Source organism: Oryx dammah, unplaced genomic scaffold, assembly GCF_014754425.2.
Source record: "Oryx dammah isolate SB20612 unplaced genomic scaffold, SCBI_Odam_1.1 HiC_scaffold_21, whole genome shotgun sequence".
Classification (NCBI taxonomy): Eukaryota; Metazoa; Chordata; class Mammalia; order Artiodactyla; family Bovidae; genus Oryx; species Oryx dammah.
In genome coordinates, this window is record NW_024070205.1 from 29,545,338 (window position 1) to 29,566,517 (window position 21,180).

General features: G+C 55.2%; 3 protein-coding genes across 3 annotated transcripts; 1 reads left to right on the forward strand and 2 right to left on the reverse strand.

Annotated features, from left to right (window-relative positions):
* Window positions 1–1,582: 1,582 nt before the first annotated feature.
* Window positions 1,583–4,550, reverse strand: MRPL20 (mitochondrial ribosomal protein L20). The gene is made up of 4 exons (XM_040264160.1): window positions 4,394–4,550; window positions 4,198–4,308; window positions 3,583–3,660; window positions 1,583–1,981 (listed from the first exon to the last, which is right to left on the reverse strand). The coding sequence occupies exons 1-4, from the start codon at window positions 4,478–4,480 to the stop codon at window positions 1,808–1,810; spliced, it is 450 nt and encodes a 149-aa protein (XP_040120094.1). The 5' UTR covers window positions 4,481–4,550; the 3' UTR covers window positions 1,583–1,807.
* Window positions 4,551–9,123: 4,573 nt separating this feature from the next.
* On the reverse strand, window positions 9,124–12,081 carry ANKRD65 (ankyrin repeat domain 65). The gene is made up of 3 exons (XM_040264120.1): window positions 11,700–12,081; window positions 10,940–11,474; window positions 9,124–10,168 (listed from the first exon to the last, which is right to left on the reverse strand). The coding sequence occupies exons 1-3, from the start codon at window positions 11,942–11,944 to the stop codon at window positions 9,761–9,763; spliced, it is 1,188 nt and encodes a 395-aa protein (XP_040120054.1). The 5' UTR covers window positions 11,945–12,081; the 3' UTR covers window positions 9,124–9,760.
* A 2,465-nt stretch (window positions 12,082–14,546) lies between these two features.
* On the forward strand, window positions 14,547–18,036 carry TMEM88B (transmembrane protein 88B). The gene is made up of 2 exons (XM_040264157.1): window positions 14,547–15,283; window positions 16,090–18,036. The coding sequence occupies exons 1-2, from the start codon at window positions 15,008–15,010 to the stop codon at window positions 16,312–16,314; spliced, it is 501 nt and encodes a 166-aa protein (XP_040120091.1). The 5' UTR covers window positions 14,547–15,007; the 3' UTR covers window positions 16,315–18,036.
* Window positions 18,037–21,180: the final 3,144 nt, after the last annotated feature.

Consider the following 21,180-nt stretch of genomic DNA (forward strand, 5'->3'; position numbering starts at 1 on the left):
CTCAGGATTAGTGACTGCCAGCTTTTGGTGGGCGGTGGTGGTGGTGGTGCGGGTATGTGTGCCAGGAACAGCCCACAGTTGTCTGCCACTTCCTCGCGTTCCTTTATCAAGATGAACAAAGGCAGCTCCTCCATGACAGTGCCTGTTACACAGAACTTCGTCCCCATGCCAGAGAGCTCCCTGTATCCTCCACCCTGTTGTCTTTCAACAAGAGCTGTTTACTGACGAGGTATGGCACTGCATACGTTGTGGCAGAACAGGACACAGCTCTCTGCCTTCCAGTGCTTAGTCTAGTGGCCATCACTGGATATAACTAGGGCTAGAGGAGGCGTCGGAGAAGGCAATGGCACCCCACTCCAGTACTCTTGCCTGGAAAATCCCATGGACAGAGGAGCCTGGAAGGCTGCAATCCATGGGGTCGCTGAGGGTTGGACATGGCTGAGCGACTTCACTTTCACTTTTCACTTTCATGCATTGGAGAAGGAAATGGCAACCCACTCCAGTGTTCTTGCCTGGAGAATCCCAGGGACCGGGGAGCCTGGTGGGCTGCCATCTATGGGGTCGCACAGAGTTGGACACGACTGAAGCGACTTAGCAGCACCTGCGGAGGAGGCGTCCTCTTAGGAAGCCAGTGCAGTAATTGCAGCCATGATACTTGCCCACATGAGGATGGAGGGAAGTAGGCAGGCTGTGAAGGTTGCCAGGCAGTGGGTGGCCAGGATTTGATTGGCCCCTTATTGAGTTGGAAGTTGTATGTCTAAGGAAGCAGTGGCTTCCAGGGGTTGGCTAGCAAAGGATGTTGCTCAGGACCCAGTGTGGGAGTTTTGGGGTGAGGGCAGATAAGCGTAGGAGTCCGCAGACAGCGACTACTATAGTGGGCCTGAAAAGCTCTCCTAGAGCAGAGGGTGTGAGGGTGAGATCAGAGTCCTGGAGGGTAGTGAGCCTGAGGTGGGGAGAGAGTGTATGTCACCCTGGGCTGGCAGTGTCCCTAGATTGGGGGACTAGATGTTAGGGAGTGGTGGGGCTGACCAGAGACCCAGTGACAGGAGGCCAGAGCTAGAGGGTTCAGCAGATGAAGCTCCCACAGAGGACCAGAGGAAGGCCCTGTCACTGAGCAGGAGAGGAGACACCGCTGCGTGGCTGTGGTTAGAAGAGGTGGACAGGGCTGACCTGTGAAGCAGCCTCCATCAGCAGAGATTTCTGGTTTGATTCTGGAACTAATGAAGTCAAGTATTTGGGTGAGGGACCAGAACCCTTACATTAAAGCTCCCCAGGTGATCTGATGGTCACTCCACCTGTGGAGACTAAGGTGAGCCTGGGATCAGGAGAGCCATCCTGCCTGCTGCCACTGCTGGTCTACAGTGAGGGAAAACAGCTGCTGCTCAGTGGCTGAAGAGTTGAGCCAGGAGTCCCTACTGGAAACCAAAATGGGGTGGGGGGGGCACTATTAGCAAGGCCAGGGTCAGGCCTGGTGCACACCCCCAGCCTTCAGGAGAATCTAAGATTCCCAGGGGAAGCCTTGTCCTGGTAGCATCAACACCCAGTCAGGACCCGCCCAAGGCGTTCGTTGATACCAAAGAAGTTAACTCAAACACCACAGAAACTTTATTTACACAATCCATGTGAGATTTCTGAACCTGTGCCAATGAGGCAAGACAAGTCCTTTTCTCTCCGGCTTGTAACTGACATGTAAATTAACACAAGTGCAAGTCAAATCTACACACTGTTGACAAATAACTTGTAGTCCCTATTTTAGTATTATCATCACAGGAGGATGCTCAAAGGGCCGTTGCTATCAGTGTCCCCCTCAGTGGTGCTGTGCCACCCTGGAAAAAATTCCTTCAGGTTCCTTCCCATCCCCCAAGGCAGCAACAAATCCTTCTTCTCGCCTTCTTTTGGACAAAGCAGCCAAAGATTTAAAAGTCTTTGGTTCATAGATGGCTAGATCTGCAAGTACTTTCCTGTTGAGCTCCACCTGGCACTGGGAAGAAAATCATAGTTAAATATTTTAGCATTTCAGTGAAACATAAAATGACTGAATGCAGCTGATCACCCTATGATTTCAGTCACCAATACATACTGCTTGAGCACCGGTGGGGGAGAGGGCGTTGTGAGTCTTGTCCAAGTAGGACACGTGAGTAGAAGGGAAGGGCGCAGCTCCCAATGCCAGATTCCTGGCGTAAGTTATCCCTTTAAGACAGGTGGGAAGAGAAAACCACAATTCCCATTGTATAAATGGTGAAAAACGACACATGGAAAAGGAATGTGAGGCACAGAAGAACAAGGACCAAAACTGGGCATTCTGGGCTTCCCAGGTGGCTCAGTGGTATGAAGAATCTGCCTGCCAATGCAAAAGACATGGGTTCAATCCCTAAACTGGGGAGGTCCCACATGCAGTGGAGCAACTAAGCCTGTGTTGGCCTAGTGCCCCTGCCCTACAAAAGAAGCCACTGCAATGAGAAGCCCATGTGCCACAACTAGAGACTAGACCCTGTTCACCATGACTAGAGAGAGCCTACATGCAGCAACAAAGACCAACCACAGCCAGAAATAAACAAAACTGGGCATTCCTAATTTCTGTAAGAGAGCCCAAGTCATCTGTCGAGTTAAGAGAATAGGAAACCAATGGACAGTGCCCGTGAGTCTGAGGTGTAGGAAAAAAAAGGGGGTGGTGGTCTTTTTACATTAAATGCAGCTGTGCAGGAGTGACTCCTACTACCTAGGACCCCTGTGCAAAGTCCCTCTCCTTTCTGAGCCAGTTTCCCATGAGTAAAATGGAAGTGTCACACCTACACTTGCCCTGAGGATCTCTGTAAAGTGCCAGGCCCACCTGGCACAGGAAGAAGCACAGCACCAACTCACCTACGCCCCAAGCTTTTTAAGAAAAAAAATTAACTCATAAGAAAGCAGAGGGAGTAGAGACAGACTTCCTGGTGGTCCAGTGGTTAAGTCTCTGCACTTCCACTGCAGGGGGTTCAGGTTTCATCCCTGGTTAGGGTTAGGAATTGAACCCTGGTTGGGGGGAAGTTCCATATGTCATAGGGTGCAGCCAAAAAAGCAGAGGAAATGGCATACTGTCTAGATGCCAGTGAGTGAGATGCTCTGACACTTGCTTACTCTAACATTCCAAATGTTTTGCTACATTTAATTATGTTTCAACTTGATCTGCCACCTTGTCATAATTTATTCAACATGAAAAATTTGAAATTAAACTTCAAAGTTAAAGCAAAGTTCTTCTGTTTTTCATTCTTGATGGGAAAACAGCATGATTGTGTCTTGGTACCACACGCCCTATTACTAATTCTGCTACCAGCAGGGCAATAAAAGAGCAAGTGAGGTGAACCCCAGAACCCACCAGAACCCCACCCCAAGAGTGAAAGCAGTGGGCCCCAATGCCAACTCTTAAGTCCTCTGTAATCTTGGATTTCTCTAATATTAATAAAGACCCGCCCCACCCCCCCAAAAAAGAATGAAAACAGTGTTAGGCTGCTAACACTCCACGGTGGAGCCTGCTAGAGCATGAAAACTGGACGGGTTATAAAGACGTTTAATGTCTCAGCAGGACCACATCCTCGACCATACCTTAATCAAATTGAGGATGAATGCTGGGTATTTCAGACCATGTTCCTGGGAGGCAGCTGTAATTCGATTAATCCAGAGCTGAAATGAGAAAACGTCGAAATGTTTGAGAACCAGCTGTATGTAACGTTCACACCTCCCAGCAAAGGTTGTGACTGAACTAAAAAAATTTTTTGTAAAAGCAGATACAAAAGTCAGCGGCCTATTCAGGCTGCACTGCAAACAACAGTGAGCAAAGCCTGATGCCCTTCGTCCAAATGCCAGGTGTAAAGCTCACATCTCGCACAGTCGAGCTGGAATACAAAAATCAGCGAGAGATGCTGGGGCAGACACCACTCAGGGTGTAGAAAGAATCCATGTGTGGGAATTAGGACAGCCACTGAGACGGGTGCTACCAAGCAGGGTCGGAGCGCTCCAGGGTGGAAGCTTCAGGGAGGTGAGCAGCCTGGAGGGGAGAAAGCGGGGGCCCCGCGAAGGGCTGGGGTTACGTGGACAGTGGCGTCCGCTCCAGGAGGGAAAGCTGCGAGGGCGGGAGGGTTCGCCGGGTCTGGGCCACCCACGGCTGCAGGGCGCCGCGGGCTCAGGAGGGCAGGGTGAGGCCGAGAGGGCCGCGCTTACCGTCCGCAGGTTCCTTTTCTTCAGACTGCGGGCTCGCGTGCACCGCACGAACGCTCGCGTCACAGCCCTGACGGCCAGCCGGTAGCACCGATTCTTCCTTCCCTGGAAGTGCTGGTTAAGAAACGAGAAAGGAGGCGGTCGGCGGGGCCCGCGCACGCCGGGCCGGCCAGGGGAGCGGAGCGCGCGGCACACTCACCCGCGCGTGCTTCAGCACCTCCTGAACCCTCCAGTAGCGGTCGGTGATGCGGCTCCGCAGCCAGAGCGGCGCACTGAGGAAGACCATGACGCCGGCACCGCCGTTCACCAAGGCATGTGTTGCTCTGCCACCACACCCCTCGAAAGCTTCCGGGTCAACTCAGCCCTCCTCAAGGGAACTTCCGGCCGTTGCGCGTGCGCTTCGGGCCCGCAGCGACAACCCGCCTCTGTACGCATGCTCAGGCTAGGGGGCGGGGCGGTGGGCCCTCACCCGATGGGGCCTAGGCGGGGGGGGGGTCCCGCAGCAGGGTGGTAGAGGGTGGTTCCTTCTGCGGACCCGAGCAACGCTGCTTTTCACAGCGGGGCAGAGTCTCCATTGGGCCACTGAGCTGCGCACTTTCAAATGATTGGAATGAGAGGTTTTATCCCTTGTGTATTTTGTCACTGTTTTACCACAGGCCAATGCAGGAGACGTCTGTTTGTTCCCTGGGTAGAAAAGATCCCCTGAAGAAGGAAATGCAACCCACACCAGTATTCTTGCCTGGGAAATCCCGTGGACAGAGGAACCTGGCGGGCTACAGTCCATGAGGGTCACAGAGTTGGACCCGACTTAGCGACTGAACAACAACCACTATATTACCATTATTACAGAAAATAGTGAAGAGGGACAAAGTGGGCGTGTGCAATTTCTTAGTAACATTTCATTTAAATGTAGTTTTCAGTTCGGTTCAGTCGCTCAGTTGTGTCCGACTCTTTGTGACACCATGGACTGCAGCATGCCAGGCTTCCCTGTCCATCACCAACTCCTGGAGCTTGCTCAAATTCATGTCCATCCGGTAGGCGATGCCATCCAACCATCTCTTCCTCTCTCGTCCACTTCTCCTGCCTTCAATCTTTCTCAGAATCAGGGTCTTTTCCAATGAGTCAGTTCTTCAATCAGGTGGCCAAAGTATTGGAGTTTCAGCTTCAGCATCATCAGCCCTTCCAATGAATATTCAGGACTGATTTCCTTTAGGATGGACTGGTTGGATCTCCTTGCAGTCCAAGGAACTCTCAGGAGCCTTCTCCAACACCACAGTTCAAAAGCATCAATTCTTCAGTGCTCAACTTTCTTTATGGTCCAACTCTCACATCCATACATGACTACTGGAAAAACCATATCTTTAACTAGATGGACCTTTGTCAGCAAAATAATGTCTCTGCCTTTTAATGTGCTGTCTAGGTTGGTCATAGCTTTTCTTCCAAGGTGCAAGTGTCTTTTAATTTCATGGCTGCCGTCACCATCTGCAGTGATTTTGGAACCCAAGAAAATGAACTCTGTCACAGTTTCCATTTTTCCCCATCTATTAGCCATGGAGTAATGGGGTCAAGGCTATGGTTTTTCCAGTGGTCATATATGGATGTGAGAGTTGGACTGTGAAGAAAGCTGAGTGCCGAAGAATTGATGCTTTTGAACTGTGGTGTTGCAGAAGACTCTTGAGAGTCCCTTGGACTGCAAGGAGATTCAACCAGTCCATTCTAAAGAAGATCAGTACTGGGTGTTCTTTGGAAGGAATGATGCTAAAGCTGAAACTCCAGTACTTTGGCCACCTCATGTGAAGAGTTGACTCATTGGAAAAGACTGATGCTAGGAGGGATTGGGGCAGGAGGAAAAGGGGACGACAGAGGATGAGATGGCTGGATGGCATCACTGACTCAATGGACGTAGGTTTGAGTGAACTCCTGGAGTTGGTGATGGACAGGGAGGCCTGGTGTGCTGCAATTCATGGGGTTGCAAAGAGTCAGACACGACTGAGCGACTGAACTGAACTGAACTGAATGGGACCAGATGACATGATCTTTGTCGTCTGAATGTTAAGTTTTAAGCCAGCTTTTTCACTCTCCTCTTTCACTTTCATCAAGAGGCTCTTTAGTTCCTCTTCACTTTCTTTCATAAGGGTGTTGTCATCTGCATATCTGAGGTTATTGATATTTCTCTGGGCAATCTTGATTCTGGCTTGTGCTTCATTCAGCCCTGCATTTCACATGATGTGCTCTGCATCAAAGTTAAATAAGCAGGGTGACACTATACAGCCTCATGTACTCCTTTCCCAATTTGGAACCAATCCATTGTTCCACGTCTGGTTCTAACTTACACAAAAGTTGGAAGACTAGTCCCCAAAACTCTCCAATGCACCCATTGTTTAATTGTTACCCAAATGCACCAATTGTTTAATTTGCTCCATTTTTTAATCATTCTCTCTATAGTTGTTTATAAACACATTAGTGGGGATTTCTTCTGGTCCTTTCAAGAAGAAGTTGGAGACAGCTAAATATGTCATGGTATGACTCCTAAGAACAAAGACATTCTCATACAGATCACAGCATAATGATCGAAGTCAGGGAACTTAACAGTAAAACAATAATGCTGTCTAGTCCACACTCAGTTCTGTCCAAAATTCTTACCGCTTTTTCCTCTGTCCAGGATCACACTCTGCATTTTCAGTCTTAATCTGGAATAGTTCCTCAACCTTTCTTTGTCTTTCTTGACATTGGCATTCTTGAAGAGTACCGGCTAGTTATTTTGCAGAGTGCCTTTCAACCAGAGTTTGTGTGATGCTTCCTTGTGATTAGAATCAGGTTACACATTTTTGGCAGAATACTGCAGAAATTATATTGTGTCCTTGGATGGGGTATCAGGGGGCCACGATGGTAGCCTATCCCAACACAGGTAATGTTAGCTTTGACCACTTGGTTATAGTTGCCAGGTTTACGTTTGAACTAATACGTAGTTTGTAGGGAAATACTTCATGAGTCATCCCAGGTCTTCCTGTAAGCATGTGCAGAGACCAGGTAGGAGAACAGAGGTGTACTGAATCGTGCATGTGAGAGAGGGAGAATGCAGACTGGTCAACATCTCGGCCAGCACAACAGCTCTGGAGCAAAGACTGGAAGCCTTGTGTTGGGTGGAGATGGCCAGACCCCAGCACCAGCACTGGGGCCACTAGGAGAAGTTTGCCTTCAGCTGAAATGCTGCCATGGACTTGAAGCTCCACAAGGTGCGGTGCGGGGCGGGGGGGTGTAGAATGGATGTCTGAGCAGCCTCTTTGTGGCCAGCAGGCTCTAAGACCACTTGTACTCACTTGGGTGTCCATCATTGACTTTATAACTCTTTCCATATTTATTGGCATTCTCTTTAAAGAAGAGCCTTCCCTTGGGGCTCTAGATAGTGTTGGAAGGATGCATCCAGAGGGTGGTGGTCCAGCGACAAGGAAGTGTTGACTCAGCCAGGCAAAGGGTCAGCATGTGCCAGACCCAGTATGGGCAAGGTTAGCAAAAGGCCAGAGTGGTGGGAGAAGCGCCAGTGCAGGTCCAGGGCCAGTGAGCAAGTCAGCTGCCAGAGGCCAGAAACCGAGGCTGGTGAGAATATATGGGCCCTGGAGGTCGAGGAAGGACTCTGATGTCCTGGGTACCACGGGCTTCCTCATAGTATGGTGGCCACAGGGCAGGACAACGCAGCCTGGCACCTTTTCAGCCAACCCTGGAAGGTCATACAGCATCGCTTTGGCAGTGCTAGGGCACTGGACTCATCACAAAAGTCTGCTCAAAAGGAGGAGACCCAGACTCCAGCTCTGGATGGGAAGAACAAGGGGATCCCACTGGAAGGAGCGCATTCAACAGCCAAGATCACTGGGGTATCAACAAACACCATACACTATATTTGGTCTACACTCCATGAGAGGGAGCCCCTGGGGGATCATGCCATAGGATTATGGCTATTGTTCTAAGAGCCCCCGGGAGTCACAGGTTAAACCAGAAGATCGGTTAGGTTGGGGGCAGGCAAAGCTGACTGTTGCTGGCCTGGACGTGGTAGATGCAGTGGGAGAGGTGAGAGTCAGTAGCCCACAGGCTGTGCTGGAGATTGGTTGTAGGTCAATCCTGCAGCTTTAAAAACCAGCCTGGGACTTCTCTGGCGGTCCAGTGGTTAAGACTCCATGCTTCCACTGCAGGGGGCAGGGGTTCCATCCCTGGTCAGGGAACTAAGATGCTATAGATCCTACATGCCATACTATGCAGCCAACAAAGCACAACCATCCTTACTTTGATGGCTCCAGAGACGTCACTCGAGCCCCACCTTTCCCCGCATCTCATCTCACCCACCCCTCCACCTAGCCCAGCCTCTCTAGGAGTCATTTTTATGTCTCCCTTTCCCTGGCCCCCCATGTTCAACCATCAGCAAGTCCAGAGGGCTGTGCCCACAGAATCACCCAAATTCTGCCTGCTTCTCCCACCTCCACTGCTGTGCTGCCACCATTTCACTGGTCTCCAGGGTTCCCCCTTCCTAGATATGGTCCACTCGGCACTTGCAGGCCTGGAACCAAAGAGACCATGTCACAGGAACACAAACTCTCCAAAGGTTTACATTATCTTGTGAGTAAAATCCAAGTGCTGCCAGGGCTGCCGCACAGAGACGCTACTTTGGCACAACTCTCACTTTTGAAAGATAGCATCTGTCCTCTAGAGCTTTTCTTCTAGAAAAATAGAATAAGGGCACTGGTTTTCTCTGAGGATACAGCGGTGGGCAATCAGAGACAGCTGTCCCTCTATATCTGTTGTATTGCAGAGATGACTGAGTGACAGGGATAAAGCCATTGAAAACAGATTCTTATGCCTTATGTCACCAAAGGCGGGGGGCACACCACGCTGCACTGGGCAGGAGCACTGGTGTCGACCGGGAGGCAGAAGCAGGGGCCCTGGGAAGGCTCAGGCCTTTACTGGGGTTCTGGCAGGAATGGCAGGGCAGGGCAGGGAAACAGTTCGGGATTGGTTTGTGTGATAATCCACTGGGCCTTGGTGCACGGAAGCATGTCTGGCCCTGGGTGATTCTGGGCAGGAGGATGTCAGCTGGGCACATGAGAGAAAGCAGTTCAGGGGTGGGTCAGGTGGCAGGGGAGAGGAGAACAGCTGGCCATTCGTTTGGCCCCATCATTTGTGAGCAGGCGCCAACAGACAAACATTGAATCTAAGGAAACACAGTAAGAGCGTCAGCATGCACAGAGGGCACACCCGGGGTGACACACCCACGGTGGACAGACAAAGCAGAGACCATCGGGTTTCGGTCAGTTCTGTCATGACTCAGGCTCTCCACTGCAGAGAGTGGAGAAGGCCTGAGCTGCAGGCGTGAGTGGCTCTGGGAGTCAGTGGAGCTGCTCCAGGCCCAGCGACACATCTGTTGCTCAGGCTCCAGCCACTGCCTCTGTCTCCTCTAGGAACCTCTGGGCTCTTCTCCCCTGCACCAGTGGAGAGAAGCCTGAGCGCACCCTGAAGGCCATGGAAGCCCGGAGCCTTTCGTCTTGCTTTGGCCCTGCCACCCCAGGGCCCTGTGCCCCTAGGACTCCTCCTGCTCTCCACAGAGGGCAGGCCACAGGTCCTGGGCCATATCCGCCCACCGTGTCCGCAGGGTGGGGCTGGCCCCTCGGCTCAGCAAAAGCTCTGCAGTGGGGCCATGGCCATGCTCCATGGCGAGATGCAGGGGGGTCTTGTGGAGCCAGCCAGCGGCATTGACCTCTGCACCCCTGTCCAGGAGGTGGCCGGTGACCTCTATGTGGCCTCCCCGGGCAGCGTGGTGCAGGGGGGTGAGGCCCAACAGGTCCCGAGAATCCACCTCTGCTCCCCAGGCAGCCAGCAGCTGGACGGCAAGCAGATGTCCACCAGCGGCAGCCCTGTGGAGTGGAGAGCGGCCATGCTTGTCTGTGAGGCTTGGGTCTGCCCCGTACTCAAGCAGCACCTCCATGTCCTGGAAGAGAAGGGGGCAGGGGCTAGGCTGCTGGCTGTGTTAACCACATAACACCCAGCTGCCCTTGGGCTCTCCTTTCTTGACACTGCTTCCTTATTTGGTCACCCTGATGCTGGGAAAGATTGAAGGCAAAAGGAGAAGAGGGCAGCAGAGGATGAGATAGTTGGAAAGCATCACCAACTCAATGGACATGAACTTGGGCAAACTCCAGGAGATAGTGAGGAACAGGGAGGCCTGCTGTGCTGCAGTCCATGGGGTTGCAAAGAGTCAGACACAACACAGCAACTGAACAACAACAAATAGCACCTATGTGGGCTTCCCAGGTGGCACTGTGGTAAAGAACCTGCATGCCAATGCAGGAGACATAAGAGATGCAGGTTTGATCCCTGGGTCAGGAAGATCCCCTGGAGGACGGCATGGCAACCCACTCCAGTATTCTTGCCTCGAGAATCCCACGAATAGAGGAGCCTGGAGAGGTGTGGTCCATAGGGTCACAAATAGTAGGACACAACTGAATCAACTTAGCACTCAGGCACAACACCTGAAGAGGCTCTACTTGGAGACTGCCACTGCCCCCTAATGGTCCTGACTTGCTTGCCGCCCATCCTCCCTGCTGGCTGAAATAGGCTGGCCCCTTGCACAATAAATATTGGTGCTGCCACCCTGCTCCCTCCGTGGGCTTCCAGGAGCCAATATCCAAGGGCGGTGGGGGTTGGTAGCTGGCCCCTTTCCGCCACCAGCTCTATCACTCGGAGGCTGGGCCAGGATTACCTGCCGGCGGCCCAGGCTGGCCGCGACGCCCAGCACAGTGGCCCCCACACCGTTCCGGGCGTCCACCAGCGCCCCTTGAGCCAGAAGGAGACGAAGCGCAGTTGCGCGCCCAGCCTCGGCCGCCACGAGCAGGACGCCATCTAGGCGCGCGCCACCATTCGCCCCGAGCAGCTCGAGCACCGCCAGCTGGCCTCCCGCGGCCGCCCAGTGCGCCGCCGTCCAGCCGCGCGCGTCTGCCGCTGTCGGGCCCGGTTGCGGCGCCGCCAGCAGGTGCCCAGCCATCAGAGTGCGGCCCAGCGCGGCGGCCCAGTGCAGCGGCGTGAGGCCGGCCAGGCAGCGTGCATTCGCCGGCGCCCCGCGCCGCAGCAGCAGCTCTGCCACCCGCGACGGCCCGTGCCAGGCAGCTTCGTGCAGCGGTGTGCGCCCCGCGCGGTCTGCGGCTCCAACCTGGGCCCCGCGCTGCAGCAGGAGACGCACCAGCGACACGTGGCCGCGCAATACGGCCAGGTGGAGCGGAGTCCGGCCCGCGCAGTCCCTGTGGGGCAGGCATGGGCGGTGAGGGTGAGGGCTGGATCCGGAACCAGGCCACTGTCCCCGGCCCCTGTCCCCTGCTGGGGAAAGAAACTCAAACTGGCTACCCTTGCCCAGGAAGGACCCCCTCTACCCACCGGGAACCGCTGCTTCCCCCACCACTGAAGGGACAGCAGCCACCACCCCACCAGATACCTGCGGAGATACCTGGTCCTGCCCCGGGGCTCACCTCTCCTCCACACTGGCCCCTTGCCGCAGCAGTTGTGTCACCAGGCCCGTGTGACCCTTCCACACAGCCTGCAGCAGGTGCCCCCAGGCCTGTGGGGTGCTGGGCCCCTGTGTCCCAGCTCCCAGAGCCTCCTCAGAGCCCAGATCCAACCACCGCAGTTCCTGGTCCGGCTCTGCCTCTGTCAGGTCCTGCTCCCCAGGCTCTGAGACCCCAGAGTCCATCTTGAAAGAACATGAATCAGGCATGGTTGCTGGAGGCCCAGGCTGGCCCCAGTCCAGTCCTCCGGCTGGGGGCCCTCTGTATGCTGTCCTGGCCCAGCCACAGGCCCTTCCATGAAACTCCTTCCGAAGGAGCTGAGGTGGGAGATCTGTTCCAGGATGGTAGGTAGCTGGAACTGCAGTTGGGGCGGGGGAGAAAGGGGCAGGGCAGGGAAGGGGGGCCTCTGGGGGCCAGGCGAAGGGCCAGCTCTCCACACTGTTTACCCAGCAACTTAGGGGGAGGCCCTGCCTGCCACAGCCTGTGTCCCAGCAGCCTTCAGCCCCTGCCAACTGCCAGGGCCTCTGACTTGTCCTCCCTCCCAGGAGATAAAGCCAGGCAGGCAGGAACCTGCCCGTGGACTACAGCTCCTCACAGAGCACAGCCTTTGATGTGCCACGATTTGCCCCCCAGGAGGCACCCACATGCCTTTCCTTGGATCCCTCCCTCTGGCCCTGCCCCCCAGCCCCACTCCTGTCCCTGCTGGCTAAGACCAGGCCGAGTGGACCAAGTGCCAGCAGCCGGCAAAAGCCAGAAAAACAAGGGTGTCAGCTCTGTGTGCCCTGTCTGCACAGGATGACCTGGGAAGATGCTGAAAGCAGCAGGGCCAGATGACGGGACACAAGGACACGGGGTGGGGTGGGAAGGGCACCCTGTTGCTGAGAAGTACCCATATCCTGGGGACTGGGGGACTATCCTATCCCTCATTAGAGCCAGGGAAGCTAAAAACTGTCTCCTGGTGGCCTCTCCACCAGCAGAAATCAGCAAGAGTGGCTGTGAGGTCTGTCCCTGCAGCCTCTACCACAGCCAGGGCACTGCAGCTTGTTCAGGTGACCACTGGATGTCAGGGCGCCTACATGGAGCTGTCCCCCAGGGGCAGAGGCCTCTGTTGGTCTCAAGGATGCAGGGCCCACAGCCAAAGCTCAGCTGTTTGTTGAATGAGTGAATGAATGAGTGGAGGACCAGAAGAGAGGGCGGGGCTTAAAAGGAGATGAGATAGAGATCCTTGCCGTCTGAACTCTCTCCACCCAAAGGTTATCATCTGCAGCATTTTTTTTAACCCCAACTTCATTATCAGAAAGATCCCCTGGAGAAGGGAAAGGCTACCCACTCCAGTATCCTGCCCTGGAGGATGCCATGGAATGTATAGTCTATGGGGTTACAGAGAGTGGGATGGGACTGACTTTCACTTTCACTATCAGAATAAATAGTTACTGTGCGATCTTCCATGTGTGCACCAGTGTAAATAGTTCAATTGCACACATATGGGCAGCAGGGCTTGGCATGCACTGCTGGGGACCTCAGCAGATTTCCTGGCCAGAGTGTCTCCACTGATGCTGAAAGCTCAGCTTCTCTGTGCACTGGTTCCAAATCGAATCTCAGAGGCAGAGTTTGGGTTGAAGTAGAAAAAGTGAAAGTGAAATCGCTCAGTTGTGTCTGATTCTTTGTGACCCCATGGACTGTAGCCTACAGCTCTCCTTCGTCCATGGGATTTTCCAGAGAGGAGTACTGGAGTGGGTTGCCATTTCCTTCTCCAGAGGATCTTCCAAACCCAGGGATCAAACCTGGATCTCCCACATTGTAGGCAGATGCTTTACCATTTGAGCCATGAAGGAATCCTGTGGGAGTCAGCCTTTTTAACCTTCAGGTCCAACTGGTCTGGGGTCTACTTTCTTATGGGCAGTAGTCCATTGTTAATTGTTAACTTCTCCCACCTGGAGGGGTTTCGTTATCTGCAAAATAACTCAAAGAAATTGTTGTGTGTATCCCTTGATGGGGAAACAGGACCTTGCCCCAAGGCTGCTCCTGATGTTTTCTCTCTGGTCTGCCATTCCCTCCCTTCGCTAATGAACAATGGCCTGAATCTGCCCATTGGAACTCAGGGAAGTTCATGGAGGCTGAGTGAAGGCTGTTCCCTATAATCAAATAAATGAGGGACACAAAGGCTTTGTGCCCAGGAGCCCCACAGGGTGCTACCACCAGCGTCCCTCGAACGAATTGTGCACTGTCACTATCATCGTCTGCATCCCTGCCAGGTGAAAGGGTGCTGGTGAACTTGAGAGACCTGGAAAATGTTAGGAATGGAAGGGATGAGGCGGACTGTGTGGGAAGGGAAAGAGAAACTTTCCCATCTGGTATCACCCAGCCTCCTTCGTCCAGCTCCCAGACAACCTACTCAGTGTTTAAGTGTCAACTACTCACCTAAGTGCCCTTTAAAATTCTGTAGGTTGTGCATAAAACCCCCAGGAGACTGTTAGGTGCTAACTATATTTTGGTAACATTTGGAGAAATTAGGGTTTTTGGAAGGGCTAAGAATGCTTTCCCCCCCTTACTTGAAATAATGGAGTACACACTCCCCCTGTTTTCGGGATGGATTGGATTCTGACAAAAAGGATGCCTGTGGTGGCAGCTGACATTATTGAGCGCCTACTGTATGCTGAGTCCCACACCAAGCATTTCACATGCACTGCTCATGTGCCTTCTCAACAGGCTTGCATCTTTTGGGGCTGTTTCTCTGATGCTGAGAGGGGCCAGGTGTGGGGGATGAAGGGACCAGGGGGACTAGGGCTGAGAGGTGGGTTGGGTGTTGACCTCTCTGAGGCAGCTACTGATGGGGCAATTAATTGCCAGTTGAGACTGATGAAATGAAGTCATTGTGTGCAGGGGCTGGATGCCGGGAGAAGGCGGGACCCAGAGGGAGGAGGGCCCAGTGCAGAGTTGTCAGGACAGCTGTGAAGGCTCTGACCAGAGCACGCAGGGGCCGGCAGAGAGATTGGCCAGGGCCAGAGGTGTAGGAACCTGGCAGAGAGAGAGGGTCAGCCTGGCAATAGGGACCTGCCGCTCAAGTGTGGCCCTGGAGACGGATGGTCAGGGGTGGACCTACCTGGGCCAGGGTCCTGCCCTCCAGCTGGGTTCACTTCGGTTGCTAGAATCTGAGCAGAGATCTGACCTGGTGACCTAGGGTTAAAAGGTTACTAATCTGACGGGGGTGAGGGGCTTCAGTCCTCCCACGTGACTGCTGCTGTGAGCCCACCAGGCCCACTGCTGAGGGCATGAGTGATCAGGAGAGGGAGACAGAGGAGGATGAGGGAGGAGACCCTTCAGACACAGCACCCATGCTGCCCCGGAGGCTTCCTGACCGCCAGGCTTCAGACCTGATGTCCCCAGGGTGGGCAAGCCTGGCTGCCCAAGGCCTGGGGACCCTGCTGCTCCAAGGATGGGCCCTGGCCCGGCTCCTGCTCCACCTGCTGCTGCCTGCAGCTGTGTTCCTGCTGGTGCTGCTGCCTGCAGCTGCCGTCGTGTACCTGGGATTCCTGTGTCACTCGAGGGTGAGCTAAGCCTTCCCTGGGCAAGACTGGGGAACTGTCTGGGGTCCTTGGGGAGTGTGGGTGCTCCTCCCTAAAGAGCCCTTTCTTCTGCCAAGCACCCTGCCCTGCCATGGGCCACAGCAAAAGAAGAGCTTTTGTTTGCCAACAAGGGGATGGCTGTCTCCCTTCTTTGAGGCCTCTCAGCCTTGTACCAGGGGCCACCAGGGCCTGGACAGCTAGGCAGGGTGGGGAGAGGAGAAGGCTTCCAGGAAGAGGAGATAAAGATATTGTCGGATTCAACCAGTCCACAGCCCCCACCCCTCAGGCCCCCCAACACAGCCCCTCTGAAGACCCCTCCTACCCAGGGATGGGTTTCCCCACCTGTGGAATGGGCTACGGCTAGGTCTGGGATGGGGAGGGTATAGGCAGGTGGGCCCCGTGTCCCTCTTTCTGTAGGCATACAGCAGGGGAGGGGAACCAAACGCTGGCTGCAGAAGAGAAGGTTGATACCAGCTGGCTGCACCCCGAGGTAGGGCTTCGGGGTCAGATGCCAGCGTACGGAAGGACCATGGAGAGCACAGAGGGGAGGAAGGCGGAGGTAGGGGAGCCAGCGTGCTATTCTCTGAGCCTCTCCTCAGGAGACTCCTACTCGGGTCATTTACCGCCTGGGTCCCCCATCTCCCATCCTCGGCTAGGAAATGTCTGGCTCACAGCCAGCCCCAGCCCCCGCACCCTACCCATCCCCCTCTGTGCTCTGCCCGACCTCGGGCCCCGCCCCGGAACTGAGACACCCCACCGCCCAGCCTGACCATCCACCTGGTTCTCAGGTCCACCCGGCGCCCAGCCCCGCGTGCCGCGCGCTGCTGTCCGACCGCGGCTCCGCGGCGGTCATCGTGTCGGGCTTCCTCTCGCTGCCTCCGCTGCTGGTGCTCGCCTCGGCCGCTCACACCCGCCTGGCCCGACGCCTCCACTCGCTGCTGCCGCCCCCCACTTGGAGCCCCGGACCCCGCCGCCAGTCCGACGGGGAGAAGCAGCTCTGCGCCTGGGTGTGACGCCAGACGCCTCTTCAAATCCCGGAGGCCCTCGAACTACCCCGTGTCCCCCATCAGTGGCCCCAGGCTGGCGAGCTCAAGGGTCTGCGTTCAAATCCCTGCCGGGCAAGCGCGAGCGCAGTGCTCCGACGTGCCGCGAGATGGCACCGGACTCTCCCGGAACTGGGCGGCCCTTCGCCACCCTCGCCCGACCCCGCACTCCCCGCAACAGCCGAGGGGCTGGGACGCCCCCCAGGGAGCAGGGAGATGGCCCTCAGAGAAGCGATGCGAGGCTAGACTCTGAGAAAAGCAGCCTTCCTGGCTTCTGCCTCTGGGACTGCCCAAGGCTCCTGTGCCCCGACCACGTGCGGACCCTGCGGGCCGCCGTCTGGTCAGCGAGTTGTAGAGCTGGGGAGACTCGCTCCGGCGACTTCCACACTCCACGGTCCCAGAGGTTCAACGGCCAGAGCAGCAGTGTGTGCAGGGCTCAGCCGGAGGCCTGCGTCAGCGTTAGAGCAAGGGCTCTGTCAGTTTCTCTAATTTTGAGATGTTTTCCGTCTTTTGTGTTTTTTGCTTTCAAGCATGTTTCTGGTTTATTCCTTTGATACACAGTGTGTTTTTTTCCGTTCCTAGGGATTCACATCTTTCATCAGTAATGGAGAATTCCCAACCATTATTTCTTCACTTCTGCCCCATTCATTCCACATATTCTTTCTTGGGAAACACCTACTACATCAATACTTCCTGTCGTCCTATTACTTCTGTCAGTTCATTTCTCTTCTGTGTCTTCCTTCTCCTTGTCTCCCTGTGCTGCACGTGTTTTGGGCAATTTCCTCATCTTCCTCTTCTAGTTTACTAAGCACTGGTTGTGTCTAATCTGCTGATTGTCCTCCTATCCAAAAAGAGCCTGGCAGGCTAGAGTCTATGGAGTCCGAAAGAGTCAGACACGACTGAGCAACTAAGCACACATCTACAAGTTATACTGTCTGTGTGCTAAATCGTGTCCAATTCTTTGCGACCCTAGGAACACTAGCCTGCCAGGCTCCTCTCTCCATGGGATTCTCCAGGCATGAATACTGTAGTGGGTTGCCATGCCCCCCTCCAGGGGATCTTCCCAACCCAGGGATCTAACTCCTGTCTCTTAGGTCTCCTGCATTGGCAGGTAGGTTGTTTACCACTAGCACCACCTGGGAAGCTCAAAAGTTACACTGTCTCATTTCTTATTCATTCACATCTGATCATTTTGATGGTCTTGGTGCATGGATTCCAGCAGGAACATTTCACACAGAGTTATTTTATAGTCTGCACTTAGCAACTATGCTTCCTTTGCCTTGGGGTCTAAATCTGTTATTTGTTGTTTCTGCTGGCTCAGTAACTGCATGTTGTTTCTTTGAATGTTTGTACTTGGTAAGCGTCAGCCCACACCTGTGAAAATTCTGTGGCTGTGTCCCTCCAGAGAGGATGCCCTTGTGAGGCATGCCCAGCCTGTGTGCCTATTAGGGATCTGGTTGGTAGCCTGCCATGCACGTGGCCTGTGGCCCTCATGCGGTGTGGGTCTCCATCCTGTGTTCAGGGAATTCTCTGCTTTCCTGTTTGTTTCACTTCAGCATCCTGGTTTCTGTTCACTGTTCTTCAGTTTGTTTATTTATATACTTCTTTTCAGTGTTTCTTGGAGGGGAGGGGGCTTGGAGAGATCTACTTCCTTGTAAGCCCAGCAGTGTATTAAAGATGTATTTGTTGTAATGTGTCCAGAATCTAGTAATAGCTGGAAGACCTTGGGAAGGTCCTAGCACACTGTGTTGCCAGCAGGACTCCACCTGTGACCAGGAGACCAGGGTCCAGATGTGCCCAAGGTTCAGGCTCAGCTGTGGCTTGAACAGAGCCCGGAGCGGGCTTGGCTCAGGTCCAGCAGGAGTCCTTGGGGTTTTCCAATTGTCTGTGGCCAGTCACACGGGAGCCTGGCTGGCTGCCCCATGCCCAAGGAGAGCTTTCCCGGTCTGAGACTGCCCTCCTTCCCCTCCTGCCTAGGGTCGGGCTGCTCTGGCCAAGCGTTGAGGATAAGGGCTCTCCTGAGGATCAGCCTGGCCCTGGAGTCATCAAAACAACAGCTGGGCTTGGTGGGGGTGGGGAGGCCACCCTGGGGAGCTCAGCTGCTGAGCTGCCTTTCAGAAGGTGGATCCTGGCTTCCCAGGCCTACCCAAACCCCACATGGCCTCCAGCTGGCCCTGGGGACAGCCTGCCTCAGCTCTAGCTACCGCCCGCTCACAAAAGGAACGCTTGTGGGGGGTTGTGGAAGGTTGACAGAGGAGCCTAGTGGTCTGCTTTGGGGCGTTAGCTGTCAGGGTGGGGAAAGTAGAGGGTAGAGGCCTTGAGCTACTGGGTGGGTCAAGATGAGACCCTCACTTTGGCAAAAAAAATATCTGCAAGCATCCGGGCCCTTGCCCAGCCATTGTGCACCTGGCCGTGGGTGCATGTGTGTGTGCATTGTGTATGGGTATACGTGTGTGTGCATGTGAGGGCGTGCCTACATTCTGTCTGCCGGCCCTCACATCCCTGGCGGGGCTTTTTTCCAGACCCCACAGGTGTCGAGTCTGGGCTTTGCGAGGTTTCCTGATCTGCCCAGGGCCGTGTATTCATTCACAAAGTATTTCCTGGCAACTCAGGTGTCTGCAGGCACACCCTGAGTGGGGAGCAGCTAGGAGGGGCCCATTGTGTCCCCACAGCCGGCACCCTGTGACAGTTGTGAGCCCTGTCCCCACACAGGCATGTCAGCCAGAAACTGAGCTGTGATGGGTGGGCTGGGGAGGACTAGGCAGAGCCCCCTGCTGGCTCTGGGCCCTGAGGTCCCTCCCCCTGCCCCAGGGCCTCACCCCCACCCCTGGGGAGCCCCCTACCAAGGTGTGGACACAAATCTGTCCTTCCCTGCTCTCTCCTTCCCCACACAAGCTTGCCAGGACCCTGCTTGGGGCCGAGACAGGGCATGGTAGTCACTCCCTGTTGCAGAAGTTTCCAGCACAGGGACCCCAAATTAGGGAGGGGGGTCTCACCTCATGAAGGGCACCACTGTGCAGTTCTTGCACAGGCTGAAAACCCAGGAACAACTGGATGCCCTCCTGCCTTTCTGCCTCCAAGCTCTGCCCTTCTGCCTCTAGTCTACAAGGCTTGATGTCACCCTCCCCCTGGGTTCTTGCCTCCCCCATGAACACTACCACTGCCCTTCTGCCTCTCAGGCCTCCTTACTGCCCTCATACATACTGGCAGGCCCTCATCCTGGAGCCCTGGTACTTCCTCTAGCTCCTGCCCACCTGCTCTGACATGACCCTATCCTCCAAGAGGAAAAATGAATAGACACGTATTTTTGCAAGTTTGCCACTTCCCATCCCTCTTCTAGCTTGGCAGGGCTGGGAGGACATGGGCTGAGCCCAGGGCCTGCATGTCCCCAGGGCCTGTGCGTCCCCAGGACAGAATCTGTCATGTGACTGGGCCCAGCACGGAGATAAAGGATAAGTGCAGCTGGGTTGGCACCCACCCTGTGACCAGGCTGCCCACCTGCCACCCTGGGTGTCTCTGGCTGAAAGATTGGGTAGGGGTTGTCTCTGGGGCCACAGGAACAAGCTGGGGCACTTAGGAAGTGAAACAATGGGACAATCAGACCCCCAGGACTGGCCCTCAGGCCCTGGCATGTCCCTGACCACAACCAGGCAGGTCGAGTCTGAAAGAATGTGTGGGTGGAGCAGCGGGGCGAGTGGTGGTACGCCACCCCCTCCCTCTGCTCCTCCGACTGCTGGGTGTGGTCAGGGGCCCTGGAGCTTGGCCACTCATCCCAGGCCCACAGGAGGTGCCCCCTACTTCCAGTTTTTGTGTCTCCCAGCATGTGTGGGTGCCTGTGTGAGGTACAACTGACATGAAAACCAGCAGCACAGGCACCCCCACGGGATGGGGTGGGGCCAGGCCACTCTGCCCCTCAGGCTCTAGGCTGGGGTCAGGGGTGGGGTCAGAGGCCCCGGGAGCTGCCCTTTTCCCTGGGGTCAACATGACCACAGCTAGCTGGGGACAAAAGGCCCTTCTTCTCTGCGTAGGCGTGGATGGTGTGGAGGAGGGCGCATTCCCGTGGACTGGCTGGGGGCAGGGGCAGTGCCTTGGAGAGCAATGTTGTCCCTGGGTTTTGTGGATCCCCATCCATCTGCCCGTGGACCAACAGGCAGGGTGGGCGAGTTCTAGGAAGTGACGACTGGGGACTCCCTGTCCTTCCTCCTCGTTCCCAGGACACCTGGGTCAGGCAGGGGCTGGCTCCGGTTGAGGGAGAGGCATGGGACTGGGGCCAGCTGTGTCCTGGCCCCCTCTGGTCCTTTTCTGCCTCTCCTGCCCCCAGGCCTGTCTTCCTTCAGAGAGGAGGTTTCCAGGCCATTATATTTGTGCTTCCTCCGGTGTCTGCCTCAGGCCCAGCCCTGGTCTGGATTACTACACACCCCTGGCTGACCCCCAGGTTCCCTAGGAACCTTTGTCTGCCCACGTCTCTGCTGGGCTAGGGGCAGGGTAAAGGAGACTCTCCGTGATGCTGGCAGCAGAGCCGGCTGAGCCATAGGGCAGATCAGGGGGCCTGAGGGGCAGAGCTGACCCAGTGAGGGTGGGATGGTCTTAGTCTTTTGGCAAGCAAATCAGAGCTCAGCATGAGCATCAGGAGGGGCTCTCAGCCAAAGCAGGTGGCTGAGCTCAGCCAAGGCTGGAGAGAGGCCCTTATCACCACTGCCGAGGCCAGGTCCCCTGTCCTTTCTCCCCCTGATGGAGAGCTGGAGGGAGGAGGATGCCTGCTTCCTCAAGGGCTTGAGTAATGGCCAAGAAGAGCAGCTCAGTTTTTCCAGAAGGGAAACTTCCCTGTCAGCCCAG